The following is a 16,063-nucleotide window of genomic DNA, read 5'->3' on the forward strand; positions in this document are numbered from 1 at the left end:
TTTTCTCAATGCTTTTGCTATGTAAATGACTTTGTAAAACAGTTTTTCTTAATGAGTGGAACAATAATAATAATAGTTCCATCTGTGTGCATACTTCAGAGTGTTACATAGCAATTTTTCTTCTCTTGGAGACTCAAAACACAGTCTCTTTAAGAACAGGTGCAAACAATTTGGAGGGGCTTTTATGGCTACAAGTAGGCTTTTGAATTGCGAATTAAGGGTTTAGCATCTCTGAAACATCATCTGTACCCATTAGTCGCTCTTATAAGAAATACAGGATACAACTGAAGGAAGAGGTGGCCTTAGTGCAACATAGTTATATAATTATTGAAGAATTTTTTGGAGCTCAGAAGAAGGTTTCAAAGTCTAAATTCATTTCAAATTTCAAGATTTCGGCTCAGATTCAAATGCTTTATATGAAAGAAGTGATTCTTTATATGAAAAACATATCTGCCAAATAAGCAAAATATCAGAATCCCCACAAAACAGGGCAGTTTGGGTGAATGAAGGGTCAAGCTTTGGTTATGTTAACACAAGACTGATACATGGTTCTTCCCAATAAGGCTGATCTTGTGAATATGTAGATGAGAGGAGAAGAGGGAAGAAGTGAGTCTTCCTCTTCAAGTGGAATATACTGGACATCGGGTTTGAGCAATGGTTGTTGGTTTTTGTCTGGTTCCAGAAAAAGTGGGACTAGCCTGAATCCTGGATAGGATAGATTATGAAGGAACTGGGTCTGCAGCAACTACATCATTTTTCTTCAAGGACATAGTTGGTTACAATGGTACCTTACTCTTCTTGGAAAGCTTAGGTAGTACTACTGATGTTGAGGCAATCAGGCCCAATGGAATTTGGAGATGACTGTGTGAAGAGTCATACCCCTTGGGTTTGGTGGAGGCTTAGTCAGTTTCAAGGATGAGCTCAGAATTGCTGGCACCAATAAGTCAGGTTGCTGCTGCTGATGTTCCCTTGATTGCACCGTAGTAAAATGTAAAGCCGAAACAAGAACCTTGGACTGAGATCTTGCACTTTGTTCTTTCTGAGAGGACAGCTTATGGGTGGCCATTATAGCTTTTCCCACAGAAGCGCCGTTAGATGTGAGGAGTACTTTCTATGGGCCTACTTAATGAATTTGAAGTAGTGTTGACCATTTCTATCTTATGTCTTTCACCAAGACACAAAAGGCGCTCCTCATGCCCATCAGACATGATAGCTTCCTGCCACATATAGTACACTTTTAAAAGTTTATCTTTTTGGTTGTAATCCAGAGCCAAAAAGAAACGGGGTCATCAAATTTGCTAGGGACACCTCAATGGCGTAGTTTGTGATCATGCCATCCACCCCGATTCAAGATGGCATATGCATACATGTTCGAGGTGCAAGTGGACTAACTTGTGGATTGTCTAACTGATATGGACCAAATTTAGTCCAGTTGTAGGGATAATGAAATGAAAGTAGGCAGATTAGTTCTTACTAGAACTTTATTATTATTATTGAGGTAAAGCAAAAAGAGAAAGGCCGCAACAAAATTATTGTTGCAGTGGTTAAAGAACTGTGGGAAAGGAGCACTCTGCATAGACTAAGATATAAAACTGCATAGATATAAAATGTAAAATAAATAAATAAATAAATAAATAAGTAAGTAAGTAAGTAAGTAAGTAAGGGTGATGCTGGGCATGGGGTTCCTGCTAAAAATGATCTGTGGCAAAGTTCTGGAAGGTTCCTGGAGCTTCGCACAGGAACAGATGCCTATTGGTATAAATGGCACAGAAGAAGCAGTGAAAGTTAAAGTTATTCATTACAAAGAAATGTATTTTCATGTTCTGAAGCCTATTAATATGGCTGTTGCCATATTAGACTATGACAACCAATAGCTGAATAAAGTGGAAAACTTCTAAAAGACACAGTAAAAACAAAAATAAATTCAGAGCAAACAGGAAAATCCCTTAATCCTCTTGTTTAGATAAAAAAAGAGATCAAGTGGGGGTAAAGTTAAAGTAAAGTGTGCCGTCAAGTCTGGGAAACATACCAGTGGGGAGTCAAACCTCTGGCTTGCTAGTCAAGCCATTTCCCTGCTGCACCAAACCCATTTCCGTGTGTAAGGAAAGGACTCCTATCCATACTTATTGCTAGACAAACTGATTCAGGCTGCACTTCTCATTTGAATGACCAGAATCTCTCCATGCAACCAGTTTATAAGAAGCTGTGTGTGGTATTCCTAATTTCTAAATTGAAAAATCCAGTACCTTTACAATGTGCATATGGCATGCTCATTAAATATTCCTCTCCTCTATTTAGGAACATCAGGCGACCTTCACCATCCAAGATGGCAGATAATGAATTTCCTGGAAGACAAGAAAACTAAATTAGTCAGTTTAAGGAAACATGTCCAAAAAAAAAAAAAAAAAAGCAGAAGATTTACCGGACTGAATAAACTCCTTATAGGAAGTTTTATGTAATGCCGATTAATATGAAATAATTAAATTGTATCACTCCATTTGAAGTGGGAAAGCTATTTCAATTTTCATCCATGCATTTATCAAATGATTCTTAATTCCTAAACACACTTATTCCACAAAAATAATGTATTAAATGTACATGAATTATTATTGTAAATATATATTTTAAAAAAAACACTATTAAAAGCTTACCATAAAACTTGGATTTGGCCAAAATATTACCACTAAGGCAAAATCCATCCTTTCGATTGCTTACATAGAAGGCAGATATTGGAGGATGATGAGATACCTGTTGGAAGCAATACAGTTCAATTATAAGCAGATTGTAAAAGTGAGGCGCAGTAAAAGTGCAGAAGAAAAACAGGTTGCTCACCTGTAACATGATCTGGTAGAGATCGGTCGACATCCGTAAGAATGGGTACTGCATCTGCGCAGGACCCTTGCGGTAGAATGCCGCAGCTTGAAGAGGTGACCGAGCCCCCGCCTCCACACCCACAGCATGCAATTTAAAGGCAGGCTGGGTGCCATGTTCTTCAGTTCTTGGACAACCGCCGTGGAGGACGATCATCTGGAATCAGGCAAGTTCATCATCGAAGAATAGAGCGCACACATATAGTGTAGCACTACTGCAGAGCGGTGGTTTGGGAGGATTTTATGGATGTCGACGGATCTCGACCAGATCATACATTACAGGTGAGCAACCTATTTATCTGAATCAAGATCCGTCGAGAATAAGAATAGGTGTTTAGCTAGCTCCCAATGGAGGAGAGTGCAGTAGTAGCTATTTTAACACCCCATTCAAAATGCTTCTCCCGAAGCTTGCCTTGGCAGCAAAGCACATATCTATGGCATAATGCCTGATGAAAGCTAACTCAGTAGACCAAGTTGCAGCTTTACAGATGTCAGTGAAGCTTTTCAGATGTGCAGCTGAAGAAGCGTAGACATGGGTAGAGTGGGTCTTGATTGCTTGTGGTTTCACATTCTGTGACTTGTAGGTCAGCATAACGAGTTCAACTAACCATCTGAACATTCTTTGTCTTGAAATGCAGGAGCCTTTCACAGAGCCCTTGAATGCTACAAACATACGTTTGGTGGATCTAAAGTTCTTAGTGTGATCCAGGTAATATAAAAGCGCTCTTCACGCATCCAAGGAATGCATCACATGTCCTAAAGATGTAGACAGGTCCCTGAAGAATGTTGGGAGAACAATGTCTTGGTTGAGGTGGAAGTCAGACACCACCTTGGGTAAAAGGTTTGGGTCCATACACATTAGCACTTTATCGGGATAGATCAGGCCTGTACAACATAAGGGCCAGGGGCTGGATCCGGCCCACAGGGACTATTTTACTGTCCCCCAGGTATTCTGCAGCAACACAGGAGCTGGAAACTGCCTTATAGTGCCATCCTGTGCATGTTTACTCAGAAATATGTTCCATGGTGCACCCAGTGAGGCTTACTCCAATGCCTAGGATTGCAGCCTAAAAGCAACAGAGACATAGGGAAAGGAGATGGTTTGGGGCTGACATACACTCCAGGAGTCCCACTTAGCAGGGAGAGGTCCTATTTTCTGGCCACTATTCTTGGTTAAACTATGGGTCCCTTGACAGGGGGAACAGATACACAAGTAACTAATCATATTTTTAATTTTAATGTAATAATGTGCTATAAATTTACCTAGGCCCCTGCATGCCAAGTTGTGAATAGTTCCAGCCCACCAAGACATTTGAGTTGTGCAGCCCTTGGATAGATCCTGGTGTATGGTGAATCAATCCACAATGCTGTCATTTCAATAACACACTTAGCTGTAGTAACGGCAAGCAGGAAGGCAGTTTTCAAAGTCAGTAGCTTGACAGCAAAGTCACTAGCAGTTTTCAAAGTCAGTAGTTTGATGGATGCAGAACTCACTAGTTCAAATGGGGTCTTGGTTAAAGCTGAAAGGACCAAGGATATGCTCCACAGTTCTACAGGAGTGTGAATGGGTAGACAGAAGTTCATGAGGTCTTTCAGGAAAGTCTCACTATCTGGGTGTGAAAAAAGTCTTCCCATCACAGCCTGGATGTTTTGAAGAGAGTGCTGCTAGATGCACTTTCATTAGCCAAGTCCTGAGATTTTAGATCAGTCAGGTAGAGAAGTACACCCTTGATTGTAGCCCGCTTAGGCAGAAAACCATGCATTCTTGCATAAGATTTGAATTGTAGCCATTTGCTAAGATAATTCCATTGGAATTTGGCAAATACCCTGGGGGCGGTAGAAAGCCCAAAGGGTATGACTGTGTACTTAGGCCCTGGGTATTTAAGAGAGTGTCTTCTCCGCTATGAGCCCCACCGCCCATTGAGGTCACTTGAGGAGGTCCGTCTCCACTTGCCGCCAACTCGTTTGGTGGCTACACAGAGACAGGCCTTCTCGGTTGCTGCCCCGAGATTGTGGAATGCGCTCCCTGCTGAGATACGATCCTCCCCATCTCTGGCATTTTTCAAAAAACACCTGAAAACACATCTCTTCAACCAGGCTTTCTCAGCTTTTTAAAACTTGTTTTTAAATTCTTCTGATTATTTAATTGTTTTACGATATTTTTAATTGTTAATTATTTTTATGCTTTATAATTTGTTTTAATTATTAATTGATTTTAATGGTGTTTTAATGTAAACTGCCCTGCGCTTTTTGGAAAGGTGGTATAAAAGTTTTAATAAAATAAATAACTAAATAAATAAATAAATACTAGAACACTTCACTTCCTACTACAAATCTCATATTTTCTGGTTTGTGTCCTGATGCCAATGTGGAAATATGAGTCTTTGACATCCAGCGTCACAAGCCAGTTCTCCTGATAGAGAAGAGGCAAGATCTCTTGTAAAGCCGCTCCTCACCCATTCACTGTGTTAGCAGGGACATGGGATAAATTGGGGGCAGAGTCGTGGGCCTGGCCCAAGAGACTGTCATGCGGGCTGCCATTTTAGTCCCCCAGCACATGATGCCAGTGGACCAATCACGTGCAAGGAGCGGCTGCATAAGCAGTCGGCTCCATTGTTCTGTCTTTTAGTTGCTCTATATATAGGCAGGCACCTTCCCGCCCGCCCCTGGACTCAGTGAGAGATATTCCGGTCGCCACTGATGCCAAGTAGGAATTTTTTGGGTCTCAACTGATTGGCTCATGTTGAGGCCTTTTTTCGCCTACTTCTCACTGATTTTGTTAAGGCAGTCCCTGGGATTAATTGGTCACTTTGAGGATGAATGCGGGTCAGGGTAGGTTAATTGACATTGGTGTTGGGCTGGAAGACCGTTATGTTGAGTGGGAATATGGAGAAAGGCTTGGTGATCTCGTGACTCTCAGGCTGGATCCGCTCCCACTCAGATGCATGCCAGTGAACGCATCTCAGTGCCTCGCGACCTGGGTTGAGGGGGGCTGGCATGCATCCCCTCGACAAGGGTAACCTCATGGTAGATAAGAGGTTCAGACTGGGTACCGAGCCAAATCAAAGCCTGGTCCTTTGCACTCCTGTGGGCATACCTCCTATGAGATTGACCCACATAGGGGATACCTGCACTTTAGTTATGATTCCTCGTTGCAAGCTTTGTAAATGTTAAATAAAGTGGTGCTAGGTTTTTCCAACTACGCGTGTCCTGTTGTTATTTGGGCCTGGGTTTGCAATGCTATCATGCGGAATTTTTGCAAATGGACCGATTTGTTCAGGTGGCATAGATCCATGATGGGCCGAATCCCACCATCCCTCTTTGAGATCACAAAGAAGCAGGAGTAAAAACCCTCCTGCCTGTGTACCCACTGCACCGGGGCGATAGCAACCTTTGTTAACAGATCCTTCACTTTTTCCAGTAATGCTTGGGAAGATTGAGTGAACCGCATTCCTGAAAACTTGGGGGTCATCTTGAATTCTATGTCGTATCCTAAAGTTATCGTCTTCAGGACTCAGCAGTCCGATGTTATGTGGTCCCACACAAGGGGCATGGCGTACCAGCTTGGTGTTGGACGCTGGTAAAGGTATAGGTTTCATGACACTGGTGTTGTCCTTCACATGCCAAGATGTTAACACACCTGGTGGCAGGAAGGAAGAGGAGTGTAGTGGTGAAAGCAGGTAGTCCTGAACCTCAAAGATGCTTTTGAGGCTCTACTTGCTTTATATGCTGGGACTGATTAGAGTTCCCTTTGCTCTGATAAGTACGCTTATGGTAAGGATGATATTGTTTCCTAAGTCACAGCACTCTTGCTGTCTGAAAGCAGGTTTCTGTCTTGCATAAAAGCGATATTTGGAGCTGTAGGAAGAGGTTGAAGTTGAGGAGATGAAAGTTTTTGCAGCAAACTGACTTTTTCATTCGCTCCATAGTGGAGTCTGTGTCCTCACTGAAGAGGCCCTTACCATCAAAGGCAAGCCCTCATTTTTTTCCTTTCATGTCACCCTGATGGTTAGTGGAGCGAAGCCAGGAGTGTCTCCTCAGAGAGATTGCAGTTGTCAAGGAACATGATCCTGACTTGGCCAGGTATTTGGTAGCACTCAACTGTTGGCGAGTAAGTGCCGCTGATTTATTCAGTGACTGTCAGAATGTTCTCTTAAATTCCTCCAGGGAGAGTATGTCCAAATCATTCTGAAGAGCCTCCCATAAGCCATGGTTATATCTAGCTGTGTGCAAGCTGAATAGTTTGCAATCTTCACCAGAGCCCCTGGTGGTGCAGTGGTAAAACTGCTGCCCTGTAACCAGAAGGTTACAAGTTCGATCCTGACCAGGGGCTCAAGGTTGACTCAGCCTTCCATCCTTCCGAGGTCGGTAAAATGAGTACCCAGAATGTTGGGGGCAATATGCTAAATCATTGTAAACCGCTTAGAGAGCTCCGGCTATAGAGCGGTATATAAATGTAAGTGCTATTGCTATTGCTATTAATGGACAGGCACGAGGTGGATTTTCCTCCCCAAAATGTCAATTTCTTTCCCCTCCTTGTCCGCAGGTTTAGTATGGTGATGACCTTTCTTCAAAGAGGAGGTGACGCAGTCGATTACCAGGGAATTGGGCAGGATGCTTTAGGAGGTACTCATTGTTTTTCTCCTGAATCAGATATAAGCTTTCTAGATGCTTAAAGGTGGGGGTTGAAGTATGGATCACCTCTCATGCACATTTAGCAGCCCTGAAAATGACTGGGAGTACTGGGAGAGCTACAGGCTGAGATGATGAGATTTTATCATGAAGTTATAAACAGGATCATCTACAGTGGTCAGTTCTGACTTGAGATTGAGCCCTGGAGCAGCTGCCATCTCTCTGACGTGATGATGATATGCCTTCATTTCCTCATTAGGCGAGACATGCATAGTTAGAGGTACATCAGCAGAAGGATCAGCCACGTCTTCCATATCATCAGGATTGGACTCGAAGTCAGAGGAACCATGATAATCAGATGGTGAGTGAGTCTGAAGGTGGTACGTACATCTGTGTCTCAACGGTAGCTTTTTCACGTGGCACGGAAACAGGTAGTGTTTGTGTTCCAATATCCACGTTCTTGAAAACAGTCTGTGTGGCTGCATCAACCAAGCATTTCACAGGTGGCCAGGCAACTGTCTGTATAGGAACTGAAAAACGTTGTACAGTAGGTTTAACCGGTAGGGCCGGACCATCACCACCAGCCAGGGTTTGCACAGTGCAAATAGGAGTCACAGCAGATGCCAGTGGTAGGTAAGACTTTGATTGTGAGGATCTCCAGGGTTGGTCCTCTTGCAAATCATAAGGAAAACCAGGATACCTGGTTCTCGGTTACAGATGCGAGTGCCGTTCCCATGGTCGCCGAATGCAAGAAGTCACACAAGTGCCAGGAAGAGGGGCCTGCGAAATGGGCTGCAAATAGAGCACATGGTGGAGAAATACACTGTTCGAATGATTAAGCTGTAACTGATTCTTTAGTAGCACCTCCCTTCTTTAAATATGGATGCCGAAGGAGTGCTTGAATTAAGAGTCTAGTATAGAAAGCAAGGTGTGGGCAGTGGTGGGATCCAAATTCACGTCCCTGTCTTCTTCTTCACTTTATGTTTGTATCAGGGCTTGGCATCGTGGAGTCACCAATCTCGATGCTGACAGTACAGGTGTATTTAAGGTTGATATCAGAATTTGTGCACTTGTTGTCGATGGAAGGTACATAGATACCTATGGAGACTCCTGACATCAATCAGGTGGTGTCGACTGAGCTGAGGAGTTGGCCAATGTGGGCTCTGGAGATAGGGAGCGGGCCCTCGGTGTCAAAGAGCGATTGACATTGAGAGGTTCTTTTGTTGCCTGCGTCTCCTCCCTCAACTTTGAGGTCCTTGATGACGAGCAGTGGCAGTCAGTCTCAACACTGGTAGTTGAGGATTTCGTTCTTAGTAGATTGGATGGGGACAATGTCCTTTCCTTCATCAAGTCTACTGTCCTAGACTTCTTAGGGCATGTAGGAGATGAATTAGCTTCTGATTTTGATCATTTGTCTTTCGACCTTGAATGCCCTGGTGTCGAAGCAGGAATCAACTTCGAAGGAGATTTTGAACTTTTGAAAGTGGTCAAGGTCATGATCGACATCGAAGGTTTTGACAGTTTCAAGGAAGTTGATGTTGAAGCCGTACAGCGAGGTTCGCCTGGTGCTTAACACCTTAAGGCCTTTAACAGAGCGGCTAAACATCTCATCATAAAAGGCAGAATGAAGGCTCAAAGCTTGATTTTTCCATGTCTGCTTAGAGAATGACAAGCATACTTTACAAGCCGAGACACTGTGCTCCTCTCCTGAGCAGATTAGACACAGATCATGGAGATCTTTCAAGGGAAGCTTGGCATTACAGCCCGTGCACCTCTTGAAACTCCGTTTTTCCTCATCCATTTTAGGGATATCCAAAATCGTAGTCCAAGTCTGTTCCTAAGTCAAAATAATGCCAACAAAGTCCAGAAGCCGTTCCAAATTAAATACAGAGATAAACAGTCCAGGTCCCCCCACCCCCTTTTAAACAGATTAACTCTTATGAAGAACTTTTACCGATGAGGAGCAACAGCCTAAGGACTAAATGCAATGGCAGTCAGAAAAGAACTGAAGAACATGGCGTCCAGCCCGCCTTTAAATAGCATGCTGTGGGCGTGGAGGTGGGGCTCAGTCACCTCAAAGGGCTGTGGCATTCTTCCGCAAGGGTCCTGCACAGGCATAGTACCCATTCTTACGCATCTCAATCCAGATCTAACTGAAAGTTCACATTGATTTAAGTGACTGCTCTGTTTAATGGAATATATGGTAAATTACACACACCAAATTAGTATTGATTAAACATATGTCATCAGCATAATTAAGCTGCAGGATTTATTAGAAACTTCCAAATGCTAAGTATTTGGCTAGAAAATTACTTCATTATTTAAAAAGTAATAGTCATAGATTGCACTTTGTTACAATACACATGTGCTTAACCCACCTCTCCATTTCTGGCTCCAGTTTTATGCCTGGACTGAGCTAAATTTTTTCTTTAATAATTGCTTGTTACTTTGGCCTTGAATTAGCCCTTTATTTAAAATTCCTGTTAAAACAACCAGTTGCATATATTGGACATATATCAAGATACCAAAACCAATTCAGAGCTACTCCCCTTGTTTAGTTTTATGTGGTCTTCCAAAATGGACCCTGGACTACCTTGAAAATCACTGTAATTATTAGGCACTCAGTTTTCCTCTGAAAGACAGAACCTAGTATTACTTTGACTAGCTACTTAAACAATTAAGTAACCTACTAAACCTAGTAGCCTAACCTACTTCACAGGTTTGTTGTGAGGAGAAATCTAAGTATGTAGTACAGCGCTCTGGGCTCCTTCAAGGAAGAGTGGGATATAAAATGTAAAATAAATAAATTTTACAAGAACCTACATTCATAAAGAAATACTCGATCCTCTTATTATACTGCAACACAGTACTGTATTAAAAAGCTTGGTGAACCTTGAATTGGATTTTGATTTTTAATTTAGTTTTATTTGGGTGTGTGTTTCAAAACGGCTTTTAAATACATGCCTATTACTTAAGCAACTCCTGCTGAATGCTTGTTAAAAAAAGTACTTGCTTAACACTGAATTAGTGCTTCAGAATAAAAACTGTACCAACCAGAGTTTGGAAGTGTAAACCTTACTTGTAGCAAGTTGCATCTGGCAACAGACTAGAGAAATCTATTTTTGAGAGGGACTGCATGCAAAAGATAGAGAGTTGCATCCAGCACATGAGACAGCTTCAGCAGCTCATATCAGTGGCTGTGGCCAAACCACTCTATCCGTATCTTCCATGTGCAGGAAGAAGAAAAGGGAACTGCAAGGAATCCCATTTCCATTTTTTTACACTTGGGTTGTAATGTGTGCTGACAATATTCAATTTAAATAAGAGTTGTGGGATGATCGAGTTCTGAGAGACAAGCTGAATCCCAATCAGTTCATGGAGTTCATTCAATCAGAGCTTTTGTAGGGTGGGGCAGTTTACTGAGCTGTCTTTTTCAGAGAAAATGCTGCACCTCTGTAGGTGGCAGCAGCAATTCTAGCAGCTCAAGAGCTGCTGTTGTCTTGACTGCTGCCATTTCACTGCCTGGAATACAACAGGAGATTACACTATGTCACAATGCAGTGTCATTCTGGAGGAGGAAAAATGGTGGTTAGCAGCAGCCAGCTACTGGGAAGGGCAGCAACACTGCTGATGCCACCACAAAAAACACACAGAATTTTAGGTGAAAGACAAGATAGGTGGGGAAGCTGCGTGTCCCTCCACCACATTTCACAGAGCTTTTGTGTGTGCATCTTTCACCACCGGCAAAAGGGGCAGCAAAAAAATGGGGGTGATGATGATAGATAAGCACTAGTTGTATCATGCAAAGTAGTACAAGAACTTAGTGCAAATGTATGTCACTTCTGGCCACAAGCCTCATGCTGATAATGGAAGTTTGGAAACCACTTCTTTTTCATACTCAGAAGGAGCAGATTCCCCAGGAAGTGAACACGACCTACTCATAAGTCAACTTAAATAAGACAATCTTTAGAGCCCGGATTTAGAAAAACGGAACCCATCTGAACCAACAACCTGCCATTCATCCCAAGTCTTCATAAACATAAAATTTGCTGAAAGGTAGTGCTAACAGTTCAATGTCCACAATGCCACAAATGAGGTCTGTTAAATCTGTGCCACCAGTAATGGGATAGGACCAGCTTGCACAGTGAAGTTTCTTGGGAAAGCATGTTTGATGAATTCTATATACATTTACTCATGAGATGATCCCAACAGACATCCATGTGAGAATGTAACTTCAGTATGCAACACGTTCCACCTGCAATATGCAGCTAGTAACTGGCTGTGTGGGGTGGGGGGAGGTAATTAGCCCTATAGCTATATTTCTGCACTAAAGGAAACCTTTCTGCATCGTGGGTAGATGGGGTAAGATTCTGGGGCAAGCTGAATATTCTTAGCAACTGCTCTTTTTCATGTTTTCTGTTCCATATCAAAAAGTCCCCCAAGATTAAAATAATGATCGCTATAACTCACCTGAAGCCCCTGAAATAGGACAGGATAACTACACAGGTTACTTACCTGTAACTTTGGTTCTTCTAGTGGTCATCTGTCCTTTTACACCAATGGGCTATGCGCCTGCACAGAGACCTTGTTGGAACCTAACAAGCTCAATTTTCCTGATTTAGGCTGCGCCACTCCACATCCCTTCAGTCATGGAGTCCGCCTTCAGTAGACCCAGTGGGGAGGATGGGAGGGCATGTAAAAGGACAGATGACCACTAGAAGAACCAACGTTACAGGTAAGCAACCTGTAGTTCTTCGACATGGTCTCCGTCTTTTACACCAATGGGCACATAACAAGCTAGCACCCAAGGTGGAGGGAACAAACAGAAACAAGGATGCACTCTGTAAGAAGTATTTATTTCAAAGAAGCAAAGTGCATCAACTGAAAATAGACTGCAGGACAGTCCTGCCAAACCTAGCATCATTCCGTGCCCTGGCATCAATGGCATAATGATGAATAAAGGAATGGGGCGAAGCCCAAGTAGCTGCTTGACAGACAGTGTCCAAAGGGACCACACAATCAAAGGCAACAGAGGCTGCCATGGACCAAACTGAGTGTGCCTTAATGGTCGCAGGCAATTATTTATGTGCCAAATTGTAGCAAAGTTCAATAGTAGAAACAATCCACCTAGACAAGGATTGAGCAGAAACTTGCAAGCCGTTGCGAGGCCCATCATACAGAACAAACAGAGAAGGAGTTTTCCTCCACTCTGCTGACCTCTGGACATAGAAGGACAATGCCCTCCGAACATCCAAACGATGCAGCCTGTGCTCTGCATCAGATGAAGGGTTTTGAAAAAATACAGACAAGGTGAGTGGTAGGGAACGATGAAAGGTAGAAACTACCTTTGGAAGGAATTGAACATATGGTCGGAGTACAACCTTATCTTTATGAAACTGCTGGTACGGCAGATCAACCCTCAGGGCCCGCAGTTCAATCACTCTCCTAGCGGAGATGATCATCACTAAGAAGGCAACCTTCCATGTCAGGAGACGAGTGTCAATCCAAGCCAAAGGCTCAAAAGGCGGTTGCAGCAAATCAACTAGAACCACAGACAAATCCCAAGCCGGTGACATAACAGGGTCATCCGGTAAAACATGCAATAAACTCTTCAGAAAACTCTTTACCAGTGGGTCTTTGAACCAGGAAATCCGAGTGGCAGACGAATGCGCCACAATGGCCGCCAAATGTACTCAGAGAGAAGAGCTTCAAACCAGACTCTTCCAAAGATAACAGATAGGTACAAACATTTTGAACAGATGGATTAAGAACATCAAACCCAATTTGAGTAGCCAATGTACAGAAATGAGTCCATTTATGTCCATACGACTTCCTCGTTGAGGGCTTTCTAGCCGCAAGCAGAATGTCTGAGTCTCACTGGGAAGTCGGTAGGATCTTCCAGGCAGTCAGGTGCAGGGACTGGATGTCTGGATGGAGCACCCAGAGCGGTCACCCCTAGTTTGCAAAGAACCTTTGGTATGAGGGGGGAATGGCAGAAACAGGTAAAGGAGGGGGCCTTTCCAGGACAGGACGAAAGCATTGCCCAGAGAGCCCTCCCCTGGAACAATAGAGGGCACACTGAGCATTGTCTGGATGCAAAGACATCCAGAACCAGAGCACCCCACGTTGCTAATGTGTCCAGGAGTTCACCCTGGTTCAAAGTCCACTTGTGGGAAACTGTTTTTAGTCTGCTCAGCATGTCCACCTGGACATTCAGGTTCCCTTGGATGTAGACGGCATGAGGCGTCACTGCATGTGCTACACACCAATGCCACAGGTTTAACGAAAGGAGCAGGAGGCTCCTCGAGGTTGTGCTTCCCTGCCGATTGATATAGGCTTTCACGGTCGTACTGTCGGTTTGAACAGTCACCAAACAACCTGAAATTATGGGTAAGAAGCCCCTTAGGGCATGGAATATGACCAACAGTTCCTAGTAATTGATGTGCAGACCCCTCTGTCAACGTGCAATGGCCGATCAGGCGATAATCGCCTAAATGAGCACTACCATCCTAGCTCCAATATGTTGGTCGTAATCACCCAGCATGGAGGAGAGACCTGGAAGGGAGTGCCAAGCTCCAAATGACTAATCTTGACCCACCAAGCCGTGGCTTCCCACACCATTCGAGGAGGCATGCCCTCCAACTGAGCGGAGTCCCGAAGGGGATCGAACACATCCAGGAACCATTTCTGAATGATGCGCATCCGAAGGTGCGCATGTGGAAGCATGTATGTCATGGCAGTCATATGGCCTAACAGACGCTGCACTAAGTGCATGGTCTGTGGCCCTCTGGCCAGGAAAGCGGAGGCCAGCTGTACAAGTGTTCCCATGTAGAGAGTTTGTCCTCTACATATGTGGAAGCTCGTGCAGAGACACGGTATCGATCAGCATATGAAGGTCCACATCAATCCCAATCTCTCCCGTATCTGTACTTGGAGGAGTGTTCCTTCGAGTCCCAATGCGCTCTCTGATACCTGCGGAGGGGCTGTTTCACACGGCGCAAGGGAGACAAATGACATCTAGGCAGCCAGGTCGCATTCGCAGCAAGTTTGTCCAGCGAATAAGGTTCATAGTCTGATGTAGCATAGTTTCGTTCGTTGGCCGCTACCGAGAGTTCCTGTCCCGTGAAGGTACATAGGAAGCTGCCATATACTGAGTCAGACCATTGGTCTATCTAGCTCAGTATTGTCTTCACAGACTGGCAGCGGCTTCTCCAAGGTTGCAGGCAGGAATCTCTCTCAGCCCTATCTCGGAGAAGCCAGGGAGGGAACTTGGAACCTTCTGCTCTTCCCAGAGCGGCTTCATCCCCTGAGGGGAATATCTTGCAGTGCTCACACATCAAGTCTCCTATTCAGATGCAACCAGGGCAGACCTTGCTTAGCTATGGGGACAAGTCATGCTTGCTACCACAAGACCAGCTCTCCTCTCCTCCAGTCAGGGGTCTGGCTGGGAGGCATCGAAGCCAACAGAAAACTAGTAGGAAGGCGAGGGTCTGTAGAACTTGGTATCGGAGGAACCGGTACCATAGCTGGGAGGCTTTCCAACACCTGGTCAACAACTGCTGAGCCAAGCCCCGAAGACGCCAATTTCTGCTTCTTAACCAACAGAGCCTCTGAAGAAGAGACTAGCGGGGGCTTCTTCTTCTTGGGGATAGGCAGAAGGTGTTGCCCTGCCGGCAGATGCAGAATTAGCATCGGCTGCTCCTTTTTCTTCTTCAGCAGTACCAAAGGGAGGTCCGGTACTGAAGGTAAAGTGCACTTAGGCATGTCCTCCAGCAGCACAGAAGGGGCCAAAACCATGGATAGGTCTGAGGCAGGTGTCGATGATACTGGTACCTAAGTTGGGAGTTTTGGCACCGGAGGAGCAGAGTCCAAGCGTTCTGAATGCACCAAAGAAGCCATTTTAAACAACTGCTTTAACAACAAGGCCTCTGAAGAACGGAGGGTCAAATCCCACAGGGCAGCGCGCAAGCGAGAAGCCCTATTCTTTTGAGCCTGCTTCGTAAACATCTGGCAATGAATACAGGTCTAGACAATGTGGGATTCTCCCAGACATTCGGTATTAATATCAGGGAAAGGGATCTTAGATCCACAGCAAACACATTTCTTAAAGTTCTTTGTGCCCAGCATAGAAAACTTCCTGGCTAGGATCAGAACCAACAAAGACTGCGGGGTGGGTGGTGGTGTAAAAAAAAAAAAAAGAACTTCAAAAAAAACACACACTACTGCATGAAGTAAAGAAAAACAACAGGCATGAACAGGGAAAACAGGAGAAAAACCAACAAGAGGATTCAAGAATAGTCCTACTTGTTGCCAAGTCGAAGATTCCACGTTGTCTACTGAAGCGCGGACAACAGAGACTGAAGGGATGTGGAGTGGCGCAGCCACATATAGTGGCTGGGGGCGGGGTTCTTGCCTAAATCTGGATAATTGAGCTGGTTAGGTTCCGACAAGGTCTCTGCACAGGAGCATAGCCCATTGGTGTAAAAGACAGAGACCACGTCAAAGTAGTAAAATGAAACACATATCCTAACCGGAAATATTATGATACTATGATGGCTTCT

General features: G+C 44.2%; 1 protein-coding gene across 6 annotated transcripts in view; it reads right to left on the minus strand.

Moving 5' to 3' along the window:
• OSBPL8 (oxysterol binding protein like 8) overlaps positions 1-16,063 on the minus strand; it is a 121,733-nt gene that overhangs the window by 20,057 nt on the left and 85,613 nt on the right. For all 6 annotated transcript variants that reach the window (XM_053253241.1, XM_053253243.1, XM_053253245.1 and 3 more), the window contains 2 exons: positions 2,652-2,748; positions 2,247-2,345 (listed from right to left, as the gene is read on the minus strand). In XM_053253241.1, coding sequence (XP_053109216.1) covers positions 2,247-2,345; positions 2,652-2,748 — 196 coding nt within the window. The remainder of the gene's footprint in view (positions 1-2,246; positions 2,346-2,651; positions 2,749-16,063) is intronic.

This window comes from Hemicordylus capensis, chromosome 5, assembly GCF_027244095.1.
Source record: "Hemicordylus capensis ecotype Gifberg chromosome 5, rHemCap1.1.pri, whole genome shotgun sequence".
NCBI classification, from domain to species: domain Eukaryota; kingdom Metazoa; phylum Chordata; class Lepidosauria; order Squamata; family Cordylidae; genus Hemicordylus; species Hemicordylus capensis.